The sequence below is a fragment of the Panicum virgatum genome, chromosome 8K (genome assembly GCF_016808335.1).
Source record: "Panicum virgatum strain AP13 chromosome 8K, P.virgatum_v5, whole genome shotgun sequence".
NCBI lineage: Eukaryota > Viridiplantae > Streptophyta > Magnoliopsida > Poales > Poaceae > Panicum > Panicum virgatum.
In genome coordinates, this window is record NC_053143.1 from 50512437 (window position 1) to 50526182 (window position 13746).

General features: G+C 45.3%; 1 protein-coding gene across 2 annotated transcripts; it reads right to left on the reverse strand.

Annotated features, from left to right (window-relative positions):
• Positions 1–6966: 6966 nt before the first annotated feature.
• LOC120645070 (glycine-rich domain-containing protein 1-like) lies at positions 6967–13267 on the reverse strand. Of its 2 annotated transcripts, XM_039921813.1 has the most exons (10): positions 13047–13267; positions 12284–12463; positions 11584–11701; positions 11166–11417; positions 10530–10985; positions 9765–10291; positions 9030–9213; positions 8784–8939; positions 8630–8702; positions 6967–8557 (listed from the first exon to the last, which is right to left on the reverse strand). In XM_039921813.1, the coding sequence occupies exons 2-10, from the start codon at positions 12442–12444 to the stop codon at positions 7242–7244; spliced, it is 3243 nt and encodes a 1080-aa protein (XP_039777747.1). In that variant the 5' UTR covers positions 12445–12463; positions 13047–13267; the 3' UTR covers positions 6967–7241. The 2 variants fall into 2 exon arrangements, with proteins under 2 accessions (XP_039777747.1, XP_039777746.1); XM_039921812.1 differs by having other exon boundaries at positions 6967–8702; positions 13047–13262.
• Positions 13268–13746: the final 479 nt, after the last annotated feature.

Sequence of the window (13746 nt, forward strand, 5' to 3'; positions counted from 1 at the left end):
GAAGCTCTAAGATGGTTGGAGATGATCTTTAACTCTTTTATGCTTCCATAGTCTCCAGCACCCTCAAATGACCCAGCCTTGGGGGTATATATAGGCAGCCCAAGGAAATATAGCCGTTGGAGAAAAGCTGCCAGAAAAACACTTAACGCCGGTTAATCCGACGCACCTCCAAAAGCCATCGTCGGTTCAACCGGTGATACTAAACTGCCGGCCTCAAAAACTAGCCATTACGTGTACGGGCAATCAACCGATGCTGCGTCGGTTTAACCGGTGAGTGTAGTTGTCCTATGAACTTTGAAAAACAAACTCTCTGGACAACTGCACCGACGTTCACGAAGACCCAATCGTCGATTCATCCGGTGTATAGACCTTGCCTCAACTACTGTGTCCATTGCACCGACGTATTCAAATTCCCTAACGTCGGTTCAACCGGTGAAACCAAAATTCCTGGTGTGCTCCAAGTCAATGCACCAACGTATGTGATTTTCTCAGCGCTGGTTCAACCGGTGATACTAAAGTATCTCTGTCTTGATTTCTTTGACTTGGTTTCTTCACGGTCTCTTCAATTCTTCATCCTTTGGACCACCGTAGGTGTGGCCCTAGCTACGCCTATCTTCTCTTTGTCATCACTTGAACCTAAAAGCCTGAGAATGGTCATCTTAACAATAATATTAGTCCAAGTGTTGTGTTGTCTACATCAATCACCAAAACATTATATTGAAATATGGCAAGAGATGCCATTTTCGCTACAGCCCTGTGGTGCTTTGGCTCATCAGTGTCGAGGTACATATCTCCCCTATCTCTCTCTAATTTCCCCCAATTTGATTTGGTCCCTATTCTAGGGTTTGGGTTGGAAATGGGTGTCGTTCCTGAGTTCATGTGTAGGGATTGGATATCCTTAGTATTTTGAGTTTTGATCCCCTTTGATTTGGCTTTTTTTCTTCAGAACCAGGTGTGCGAAGTTTGTTGACATGCGGAAGGCTCCCTGTAGACAAAAAAGCGCACAAATGTGAATCTTCAGGCAATAATATACTGTTAAATAGGCAGATCAATCTTTGTTTCATTTCTTTCTTGCAGGAATGTATTGATTCTTTTCCTTAAGCAGGTTGGAGGACGCAACACAGTTCTTGAGTGAGCCTTTGTACGCAATGACATACCCTTTGTGTCAGTAGTCCCAACTATCATCTTTGGTGCTGATGTCACACACCCACCACCAGGACAGGACTCTGCGTCATCCATTGCCGCTGTTAGTTTCTTCTCATAATTGTCAATTTCCCAATCATTATTCAGTTGTATGATCTGATCTTACAATGTGATATTCCTGCTGTTACTTGGTTCTAGTAATGATGTTGTTGTATCTTTTCTTGAATTTGTGTAGGTGGTGGCATCAATGGACTGGCCAGAAATCACCAAGTACAGTGGTCTGGTTTCTACTCAACCACAACAACAAGAGATAATAGAAGATCTATTTACTGTCAGTAAAGAACTCAAGATCCACAGAAGGGGCACAATGCAGCTATGCTCGTTGCACCCGTGCTGTGTCAGTAGGTAAGTTCTTATCTTATCTATTTTTCTTCCTACTAATTTTCTCAGTTGAAGCTTGATTAATTTGTATGAGCTCTTTTCTCTGAGCATGAAACTTGAGAAATGTCAAGTTCTTTTATGTAATTCTAACTGCAAACTGGAGTAGAATAGAGAAAATTTGAAGCACTTTGGTAGCATGTTGTTTGAAAACTGTTTGTGTATTGCTATGTAGATTGGTTCACCGAGGGAGCACATGTAGTAGTCTTAATATCTCTGCAATGTGTTATCTGAATTTTCATTGAAAATGCTTTAGATATAAAACGACGAATTTGACATCGTAGGTAATCCACCGTTCCACATCATGTGCTGATCAAACGACTTACAAGATCGACCTCTCTGAACACAAACCGTTGCTAATTTCCCCTTACCATTGATTTATTTGGAAGGTTTCAACATGAGCCGTGCGCTTGGGACGGGACACGTCCACGGGCGTATTACCCCGAGTACAGTAATACACCGTGCATATACTAATAATTAATCGTGATGATGATGCGTATAATTTGAACGAGAAATGCACACTATATATACGTACAGGTGCAGCAGCACTTTGTGTGATTTGGAACTTTTCACCTGCTGTTTGTGAAAATTAAAACTGCTGCTAGTGTATCCCTGTGCACGCATCACATCTTTCGATGGTCCAGATTTTTTTTCTAGAACACGCGGGAGAGCCGCGTATATATCTTTCTTTCTATTACGAGAGAAAGAAGTTAGTGTGTTCGTTTCTTCATTACTTGGAAAAGCGCCATGTTTTTAATTTCTTCAACGACAACCTGCACCAGATCAATGTTCAATCCTACGAAGTTCCTCCCTCTATATATCTGGCTGGTTAATAAGAGATCATTGCCATAAACTAACTAGTATTATTATTTCTAAGTGATCGGATTAATTTGGAATCTACAGAGATTGTTGTTGGAGGTCATCCAGGCAGACCGGGTGGTTCCCGACCGAGCGGGCACAAGCCTCCCTGCGACTCCCCGCCGTGCCCACCACCACACGCGGGTGCTGCAAACTTCAACGTCAACAGAGCGTGACAGCACATTATGCTCTCCATAAAAATTGCATGCCTTAGCTTCTGGTGCTTTGTTGCAGTTGAAGCTTGATACTAGAATAATGGGCGCCCTCGACACGTGAAATGGGCCCCACCTATTTTCTAATTGTATTCGGAAAATTTAATATACATTAAGATTCGGTTTTTGACAATTGTATGGTTATGATTGGTCTTTATTATGTTTAGATGAGATGCACCGCGCCAATGAGGTGGCCTATGATGTCCAAATATATGTGCACATAAATTTGGGTTGGTCTTATATGCTAGGGATGCAAATCTAACAAAATCTCAACTCAAATCCGTTATACTTGAAAAGTAGGGACCGAGAGAGAGAAAAAAACGTACTCCATCAGGATCCCTTCTCGGTGAAAGCTTTGCAGACGACGGAACATGATCGGGCGATGGGCGGTGTTCTCGTTTTAAGTAATTGTTTTGCTCATGGGCTGGCCCGGTATGGTCGTAGTAGGGATCACCCGATTGTCTGGGTGGCTCCCCTCCCTGAATTTGTAAACAATTTGTTGGCTTGCGATTTGGATGAGCTACAAGTCCCTAAATAAAGCTGAGCGACTTAACATAAAAAAAAAAGATCCCTTCTCGGGACCCTACTCTAGGGAGGCCCCCCTACTATCACCCCCAAGGCCCCTAGTCCCACGGGTGGAGTTCGGAGGCCTCACACTGAGCTCCTGCCAACGCCGCTTAAGTAGTAACTAAATGTGATATAAATATTAGTTTTAGTACGCTGATAATATATTTATTTAACAGATAGTTCAGTCACGGTACAACCTCCATGGAGGTCGGCACTCGATACACACGATAATAAGAACTAAAAATGCCACAATAATACACCAGAGCACGACTAAGACGAAGTCTGGATTGGGCTCAGAGTATCTCGTCAGGGGAAGCATCATGTAAATGGCCAACACCACAGACAGCGTTGGGTGCGGAAGCGACCACCTACTCGACGTCCTCAACAACGAAATCCGGGTCTTCCTCTGAAGCAACAAAATAGGGGTGAGTACAAAAATACTCAGCAGGTCCAACCCCATCCACGAAGGGGGATAACACAGATTATGCACATGATATAACAAGGACGAGGCTAAGGTTAATTTGCAGTAAAGCTAGATTTTTACACATGCAAAGATTTATTTTAGAAAAGGTTTTCTCAAAAAAATTCTTTGGTAACCAAAGAATAAGTGAAGTTGATCCTACACTAAGGATCCAAGTTTTACTACTACCGGACTCCTCATCCGCCGTAGCTCACGGCACAACTGTCGGACACCTTCCAAAAACCACTCACACCATAAAACCATCCATCCCAAAATCTAGTTATGTGACCAAACCGTAACTCGCCCAATGTCGTGGGCATGACTATCCGAATAGGTTTTAACTCTGTAGAGGTGTACACTTTACCCACAAGTAGAGTACCATAGCACGATCACTTGGTGTCAATACGGATCATATCAAAACCATTACCCACCTTAGCTAGACCTGACTAGCCAACACGGGATCCACCAAGGGGTCATTGACCTACCAGTGAGGTATAATCGAGGCATGTTACCCAGATCTTAACCTGTCTCCTTGATCACCCGTTGCTCACCAGCTCTCCTGATGACTAACAGACTAGCTAGTGAGATTTATGCTAAGCCATTGGTACACACAACGGTCGAGTGGTTGTACGATAATTTGAGTTAGGCAAGATAACACATCAACTCGGTCCTTAATTATGACAAGATAGATATATCCCAACCTTGCTCAACCACTAAGGTACGAGCCCAACACGACATTTCACACAAGAAACACCCATCCATCTCATCTAAGCATCTCTTTCTTTTATTTTCCAAAAACCCCATTTGTCTCCTTTTCAAAATACTCACGCATTTCTTCTCTGATAAAACACATGGTAATCATATTTGTGTGAATTAAAATGAGCAATAAAGTCCTAAGCAATATAGCAGTGTTTGTTATCCAAACAAAGCATATCATATTTAGAGATAAACCTAGGTCATTGAGGAATGATCATAGTAATCAAGGGGTGGCTATCCAACCATGATTTAGCAACAAACAACATGCAATTTTATAAACAGGCCAACAGATTGTGTTTGTAAAATTGGGTTAAATATGCATCAAAGGGGGAGATTGGACTTGCCGTCTTCAAAGCCTTCCGGGAGTTCTTGCTCGCGTCACGTGTCTTTGGGCTCCGGCTCGAGGTACTGCTCTGCAAACTCTTCAATGGGTTCCTCCTCAGTCACCCCGTGCTCTATGGCAGACACAAACAAGCACATATTAAAGAGAAATAAATAAAAGTTTTACCGTTGAGCTCGAATCAGAAAAAGTGAAGAGGTGAAGATAGGAAGAATATTTTTAGGAGAGAAAGGACTTGGTCGGGATTTTTGAAAATATTAGAGTCACTTTAGAAAGAGGGCAGGGGTCTATTTATAACTATTTTATATATAGTGGATGGATTAATTCTTTAAAAGGGGAAGGGAGGGAGCTTCTTTGGAAAAGAACATAGAGAGGGGGTTTTGGGTAAAAGGGGGAGAGAGAGGAGGGGGCTCAGGGGCAAAATTGTCCTTCTTCCTCCCCTCGACAGAACAGAGGAGGGAGGGGGGCGGCAGTGGCACTGCTGACCGCGGCGGCCAGGGGAGGGGGAAAATGGCGAGAGGAATGAGGGGATTCGATCCCCCTCCTCACCTTGAGCAGAGGTGGCGCGAGGAGGCCTGGCCACGGCGGCCGGCGGGAGGCGGGTGGCAACGGCGCTGCGGAGCCAGGGAGGGGGCTGGCAGAACGGAATGGCTAAGCGAGCTCGGTGATGGCGATGGGCAGCAGCTTGGGACGCCTTTTTATAGGCGGGCAACGGCGAGCTGTGCCAGCGCTCCATCGACCACCTTCAATGGAGGTGTTGTAGCCGTGCGGCCACTTGCGAGTGCTGAGGTGACAGCAGCGTGATCGAGAGCGAGCATGGCCGGGGGCCTAGCTGGATGAGCCTACACGCGGCATGCAGCAGCGAGCTGAAACAGCCTGCTGGGTGTCATGCATGTACTTGGGTGAAGTTTTAGCGTGAGTTAAGTAGGCAAGTTGTAATTCAAGTGGACAAGTGGACATTTAAGCGGACAAGTGGGCAGCAATTTCATGCTTCCTAGTATGAATCTGAGGCTAGAACTGTAGCATGCAGGCTATGGCAGCAATAAGTAGGCAGCATGCAAACTACCCATTCGTGAGCTTGATGCAGGAAGCTTGGCAAGTGAGCAAGTGGAGGGACAAGTGGACAACCTTTTTATGCCTCTTGGTACGTGAGAGTAAGAGAGATTAGAGAGGAAGTTCATTGGTTGCGTTGATGTAGTGAGGCGGAATAGTTGGATTGAGATTAGATAAAAGATGGAGTTTAGATGATAAAGGAATCTGGGCTCAAGAGATGAATTTATGCAAATAGATTTTGAAAATAGTTTTGAATTCGAATGATTTTTAAATGTGAATTTTCGGATTGTTACAGGGAAGCTCCTCCGTGGGGACGGACGCGGACCTACGGCGATTGAGATGACTCTGTCGGAGGAGGCAGGGGTTGCGAGCAGGAAAGAGAAGATGGAATGGGGAAGAGATGAGGAGAGAAAAATAAAAGAAAAGGAGAAAATAAAAAATAAGAAAAATAGAATAGTCATTGACACGTGGGTCCTGCATGTAAGATGGAAGTACGGGTTGAGATCTGGGGACCATTGTTGGGGTCAAGGTTGATTGAAATATATGGGAAAGAAAGTTGGAAGTTGTCAAGGGAAAGGTAGAAAGATGAGTTTAGACGCGGTTGCATTGAAGACGTTTAAAGAGGATGAATTCAGGTTGATTCGATGAAATTATGAGAAAGAGGAAAGGAGGGAGTTGTAGAAGAAAACATAGAAAGATGACTATAGACACTGTGGCATACTTGCATATATTGCAGTTTATTTGGATGGAGAACAAGCGACGATCAATAAAATTGGTACAGTTTACATTATGCTAAAATAGAGAACAACGTAGTGTCTGGAAAATTTTGTGTTAGAGCAAAACTGTTGAGTATGTAGATATCGTTCAACCTAATGGGTGGAAAAAACTAGTGTGAAAGCACATACGAAGGCTTAATTACACAGCACGGCAGAAAAAGGTTAGCACTACTAAACCTAAACATTTTTTTCTTTCTTTAGTGAAGATTTGAAAACTCATAAAAATAATTGAAATTGTACTAATAGGAACAGTACATTCTCGCAGTTTTTTAATTACACAATATATCACATATCACAGTACTAATAGCAACCACGACCAACCCAACGCCCAGATCTGGGCAAGACTCTCGTCAGAGTGAGATGTATGCCAGTAAAACCAAGCAATTATTTATTTATTCATTTGATTATTTATCTTACAAGCACAAGACACCTCAATCCTCAACGCACACCAATGCACGCGGTCATGTTGTGTATCTTTTTTTTTAAAGACCAGGAAAGGTTCCGGCTTATGTTAATAAGTAGCATGTTGTGCATCTCTGTCCTCTTTGGAGTTCACTCTTCACTCCTGAGCTACCAAAGCTGCAATCGCCGGTGACTAGACAGCCAGCCAAGCCGCAACAGCCGACCAGGATCTTGGATCATGCATTGAACATGGCACCGCAACCGGCGCCACAGCCTGAACCACAGCCGCCTGACTTGGAATGGCCCTCGCCGCCAGCCTTTGTGCAGCTCGTGTTGAATATGATGCCATTGCTGCACCCACCACCGCAGCCGGAGCCACAGCCTCCAGACATGTTGCTCTTGGAGCCCTCTATGACCATGCCGCCACTGCCGCAGCCTCCGCCGCCACAGCCAGAGCCACAGCCGCCAGATTTGGCTTGGCCGGCTGCAGTACTAGAGTTGAATAGGGTTCCGCAGCCGCCACCTCCTCCGCAACTGCCACCACAGCCAGAACCACATCCACTGAACTTGGCATGGCTGGTCTTGGATCCTTCAGTAACCATGGCACCACAGCCTCCGCCGCCGCAGCCAGAGCCACAGCCCCCGGATTTGGCTTGGCCGGCCGCGGTGCTTGAGTTGAATAGGGTGCCGCAGCCGCCGCCTCCTCCACAACCACCACCGCAACCAGAACCACATCTGCTGGACTTGACATGGCTGGTCTTGGAGCCTTCAGTGACCATGGCGCTGCAGCCTCCGCTGCCACAACCAGAACCACAGCCACCAGATTTGGCTTGGCCAGCCGCAGTGCTAGAGTTGACTAGGGTGCTGCAGCCGCCACCGCAGCCAGAACCACATCCACTAGACTTGGCATGGCTGGTCTTGGAGCCTTCAGTGACCATGGCGCCGCAACCGCCACCGCAACCGGAACCACAGCCAGTTGACGTGGCCAGGCCTTGGCCAGCTGTAGCACTGGAGTTGACCAGGGTGCCGCAGCCACCGCCTCCACAGCCACCACCGCAGCCGGAACCGCATCCACCAGACTTGATGTGGCTTGCCTTGGAGCCTTCAATGATCATGCTATCCCTAACCGTAGCTTTGGAGTTCAACACAGTGCCACAGCCGCCTCCACTACCACAGCCGGAGCCACAGCCTCCCGACTTGGACATGGCCTGACACTCACCAGTCATGGTGCTCGCTTTCAACAAGGTGCCACAGCCTCCCCCACCACCGCAGCCACCACCACATCCAGAACCACAGCCTCCAGTCTTGGCATTGTCAGCCTTGGAATCTTCAACCACCATGGGTCCACAGTTTCCGCCGCCACAACCGCTCCCACAGCCAGCAGACTCAGCGTGGCCATCCTCGCCACTTGCAACTGCTGCCGGGCAAGCACCAGAGCTAGCATGGTCAGTCTTGCAGCCTGCCGTGACCTTTTCACCACCCAACGCCGTGCTGCAAGTGCCACATAGCACAGGAGCCACTGCCGCGCTCCTAGCTTCAAGGGTATGTATCTCTGAAATTATGGCTGTGTCAGATCCGGACACTACAGCCTTCTGAACTACTGCACTACTGATGAGTTCCACACCTTCTTGGCAGTCGGCATACATGAACAGGAACGATATCGTGATCCATGGAAGTAGGAACTCATCCTCATTCACCTATCGATGACAAACATGGTTGTGTTAGCAGAAAGAAAGATAATTCAGGTTACCAAAATGATGCTACAAGTAAAAGTGTACCATGATCAACCGAGATTTGGTGTCCAGCAACGCCACAGCTTTGCCATATGGGTGCTCAGCACAAAACCTCACAGCGGTGACAGCCGAGGCATCCTCGGAGTGACACTTGCAGCACTTGCGTTCATATTCGAGTTTCCTTCCTTGGTACAGCTTGATCTGATTTGTTCAAACAAGTACTAGAACTTTAAGTTTGCTACTTGAATAGAAAGTGGTTATCACTGTGAATTGAATTTGAGTTAAGCTTACCAGTTGGTTGTCACCTTTGAGGTCGAGCATACTGCCATCAGTGCTACCGCTGATCGACAGGTTTGAATTTTTCAGCATCCACTTATTTTCTCTGAATTCTGCTAGCTGAAGATGCTGCTTTCGCGACTTCAGTACTCCAACCAATTCCCGCTTGCAAGCCATAGCATTCTTTACCTTGTGCTTTCTGAGACATAGGTTAGTCATTACTCATTGGACGCATTTACTAGCATGATTCAGGTTAGTAGTAAATTGACACACTGTTCTATTTACAGGAAGATAATTTTTTTATCCTGCTTCATCTGGGATTTGGATAAACAGAACTTGTGAGTTTCAACTCTTTCAGTCCCTATCACCAAGAACATTCTTATCTTTTTCATAGTGTTCTATAATGAAAAAAATTAACAGTAACTAAAGTCCTTCCAGACTCCTCATAATGAAATAAATTGCGGATCTGATCTGAATGAATAGTTAAAGATGTCTTTATAATCTGACCATCGGCTCCTACTGCAACTACCAATTTGCAACTTTGCATACTCAACCTTCATTTGGAGATGTACTGAACAGACGGCAAAACCATATAAAGAAACTTTAAACATGAAGGAAAGCAGCTGTACTACTATGTGGCAGTAGTGTAGTTCCGGTCAGCATCAAATGTAATTTCTGCCATACAGTTCTACAAATCTGTTAACCTTTGTGGAGAGAAAATTCATCCATTTTGCAATCCAAGAAAATTACCTTATCTGAAGACGGATAAGCTCGGTACCACAATCATACAAGAAACGAGTCGAGCTGCCCATCTTCTGATCCTTGATGGAATATGGCAAAAGACAGGACTTGAGAGAGAAAGGCTCTGCCCTGACCATGCTAAACACCTTCTGAGCGCTAGATGGGACAGTAGCAGAGGCTGCAACACGAAGACTAACAGGAGGGGAAGTGGCATGCCCACCATGAGCTTTCAGTTCAAACCACCATTCAAAGGAGAGCTTAGAATCAGGCCCTGTAAGATGCTGCAGTGGAATAGAAACCTTCCCAATTGGTTCTGGTTTCTTAGATGCCTGATCAACCATTACTGTAAGGATGAGTTCTCCGGTAGGTTCACACTGCAAACTAGCTCCAGTCTTCCCTGTAACTGTTGAAATATCCAACCTGCCACCGTCACTGATAAACATATCTGATTGATTCTTGGTGAACCATACATACACATTTTCTTTTGGAACAGCAGATGATGGTAAATTCTTGATGTCCACAATTTGCAAATATAACTGCAAAAAAGGGAAATGTTCAAGTCCACTACTAATATATGGTAGAAACATCATGGCAGAAGAATTGGCTGCTTCAGATTTTATGCAATTATCATATCAACTATCAGTCCAGAAACAACTGGTTATAGTAGTTACATGTACAACACACATCATTTTGAATTGTACCATCAGATCAGACCTGTCTAGATATAATTATGTACCTTGTACTAACTGTCACTTAATGAAGAAAGTAGCATACCTCTACAAAAGTGATGTCCAGAACATTAAGATCATTATGGGCTTTGCAGATGTCAGATCCATTACCATCCTCAGTATTGAATATCTGAGGAGTGGATGTAACAGGAGACGGCATGTTGCCACGGTACATACATCCAGCCTTCCAGTATCTTGCACCAAAGATACTCTCAAACTGTTCCGTAGTCTCTGTAAATCCGACATCAAGCTTCTTCCCTTCAGATCTATCAGCGTCGGTGTCATCATGCTCCAGAACTTTGCCAAGAAGCTTCAACATATCTTTGCAGTAAGTAACAGGATGCAGCTGGTGAGTGTGCCACATGAGATCCACATCGTAGGTCGGTACACGGAATCGCTGCACTCCTTTGTCTTGATTCATCTTGATCAGATATAAAAATCCCTTGTATCGAGCTAACGCTTCAACAAGAAAACGCTGGTCATGCATGGTTGGCGTTCCAACCTGCCAGAAAAAAGAAAAATTTTCTGATATCCTGGATCATAAAAAAACAGTATGTCGTCTACAAAGTAAATGCTATTTCAGTTATCTGGAGTCAAAATTGAAATAGCAATTTTTAGGATTTATCGTGTAATCAGGAACACTGGTACATAGCATATAGTGGAGTAAAGGTTGTTTAAATACCTGATAATAGAAAGAAGATTGTCTCTTAACAGCTGAAATTAAATCATAGGAAATGCCCTCTGTAGCTCCAGGGTGCACATCCATGGTGGTTTCAGAAGAACTAGTGTACCCTAACTCAAAGGGCTCCTCAGGATACAACGCTTTCCAAACCTTCTCTGACTGAATCTTTGATTTTATTCCAATGGATGACTCAACATTGTCATTGTTCAGTATTCTGCCATATACTTTCTTGCAGTCCCTTATGTACTGAACCTGAAAGATGTGCAATATGACAATTACTTCACTGAGTTTTTTTAATACAGTCATATCTTATATAGCATAAGAAACTGCAGGAGATGTCTAATGTGGTGTTCAGATCATTCCATCCAGTAGGAGTAACATCATGAATCAAGATGATTGTCTTCCTAAAGATGCATACCGGGTTAAGGCGATGGCAGTGCCAGATCCATTCACAATCAAGAGGGACAACCAAGGGTCCATCCACAATAGGAGCCTGAGTGTGCTTTGCAAGAAGGGGAAGCCAACAAGCTTTGTACCTAGCATAGCAGCAAAATAATACAAAGGGTCAACGAGTATACATCTCAGGACATGAATCAGAGCAGAATTGTTCTGTTTCCCGGAGCAGTAGAGGAATTTCCTAGTTTAAAAAAAATCAAATCACCAAACCATCAGTAATTCAACACGACACTGACTTTTATGTGACTGCATTTTCAACTAAATATCTCCAGGTAAGGCCAAAACTACAAACAAGAGTATTTGCAATTGGTTTCAGGCTCTCAGCTATCTTCTGAATTCTACCCCCCCAAAATTGAAGCTCAGGCACCTGCATTCCTGCGGCACTTTGTTATCTAACTAGCGATTTTCATCAAGACTGTTATTTTCCCAGACCAGAAGAAGAAATTTCACAATTAAGATTCCGGTTTCATCATTTTCCATCTCATATTCTCATGATTCTCCCAGGGATTCATCTATTGATCATGATCCAGGCCCGACAAAGATGAACAGTTGACGACCTCGAGAAAAAGCATGAACCGTCCCTTGCGTTCTCCAACAGCCAAAAGCCAAGGGGGAGGAGAAATGATAAAATAAGGGAAAATTATTTCTCGCATCATCCGTACCTGCGTATGGCCCGGTCGAGCAGCGGGCCCTCATAGAGCCACCGGCGGCGGTCCACCGCCGCGAGGAACTCCAGCTGCCGCAGCGCCGCAGCGACGAGGTCCGCGCCGACGGGCACCCCCTCCTGCGCCGCCGCCCACCGCGCCGCCTGCTCCCCGTCCATCTCCTCCTCCCGTCGCCGCCTGCGGAATCGATCACCACGAGGTCAACGGCAGGGTGGGTTATCGCTCGGCCGCGATCATGGCGGACAAACGGGTTCTTGACTTATTTCCGGCGGCCGGAGAGATTGATAGGCGGAGTCCTAGACGGACACGGTCTCTGCGCCGTGGGCCCTTCGCCCTTGACTTTCAGGGTTCTTGACCCGTCAAGATTAGATTTTTTTTTCTTCGAAATATCACCCTAGACTTTATATTGTATTTGTCTCGAATTTATGTTGTTGAATCGTCGAGACTATAAGTGGCAAAAGTGTGATAGAGACGGAATCAACAGCGAATTCAGAAAGGTCTCTCTGTTTTATCATTTCGGAAAAGTTTTCAGAGTAGCAGTCTGAATCGAAGAGATGAAAAAAGTGAATTTGTGTTGAATCATCAGCTCATGTGGCAAAAGCGGGATAGAAACGGGATTGAAATCAGAAAGATCTTTCTTTTTTCTCATTTCAGAAAAAAATCAAGAGTAGCAGTCTGAATCGAAGGGATGCATAAACTGAATTGCTACTGCTAGTACTCCTACATGCTAACTGAAAAGAGTGGTGGGAGCAAGAAGAACCTGAGAGACTGCAGGTGATAAAGAGCTCGAACTGTGAGAGAGAGTGGCAGCCCTGCTGCAGCTGTCTGTGGCCCTCCCTATTTATACAGCCAGTAGGGGCAGTGGACACGCAATGACCTGAGAAAAAAATCGTAGATTAATGAACTCGAGTCTCAAACTGCATCGCTTTCTTTTCTTAACCACCGCGAGAAACAAACAATGCCCATAGGTTAGCGTCACTGACAGAGCCGGATTAAAGCTTTGCGTGCAATGATCAAAAGGACTGACTTTCCAGCAGAAACCCTGTGCAAGTTACTCCTTTTGGAACTCTGATTCATAGTCACAGGGAACGTGGCTGCGTTCCACGTTCCGGAAACGCCGTTCCGGGAACGCCGTTCCGGGAACGGGAACAGAGAACATTTTCGTTCCCATAGTGTAAAAATCCATTCCAAATGCCGTTCCTCGTTCCCCATTCCGCGTTCCTCCATCCATCGTTCCGAGAACTTCGGTTAACTCTGATTGAACTGCTCCTTGCAACACGGAAACCTCTAACAGAAAGCCGTGCTCGGTGGTGTCAGCTACTACCGGAATCTGGTGATCCGGGGCCGTTTTGCTAGCTTGCGCCGTGAAGCAAGCGGATGGGGACAGGGCAGTACAGCTTCACGTCACTTTGTCTCAGTACTTGTACTTTGCTTGACGCCTTCAAACGTCCGGTGGTGAG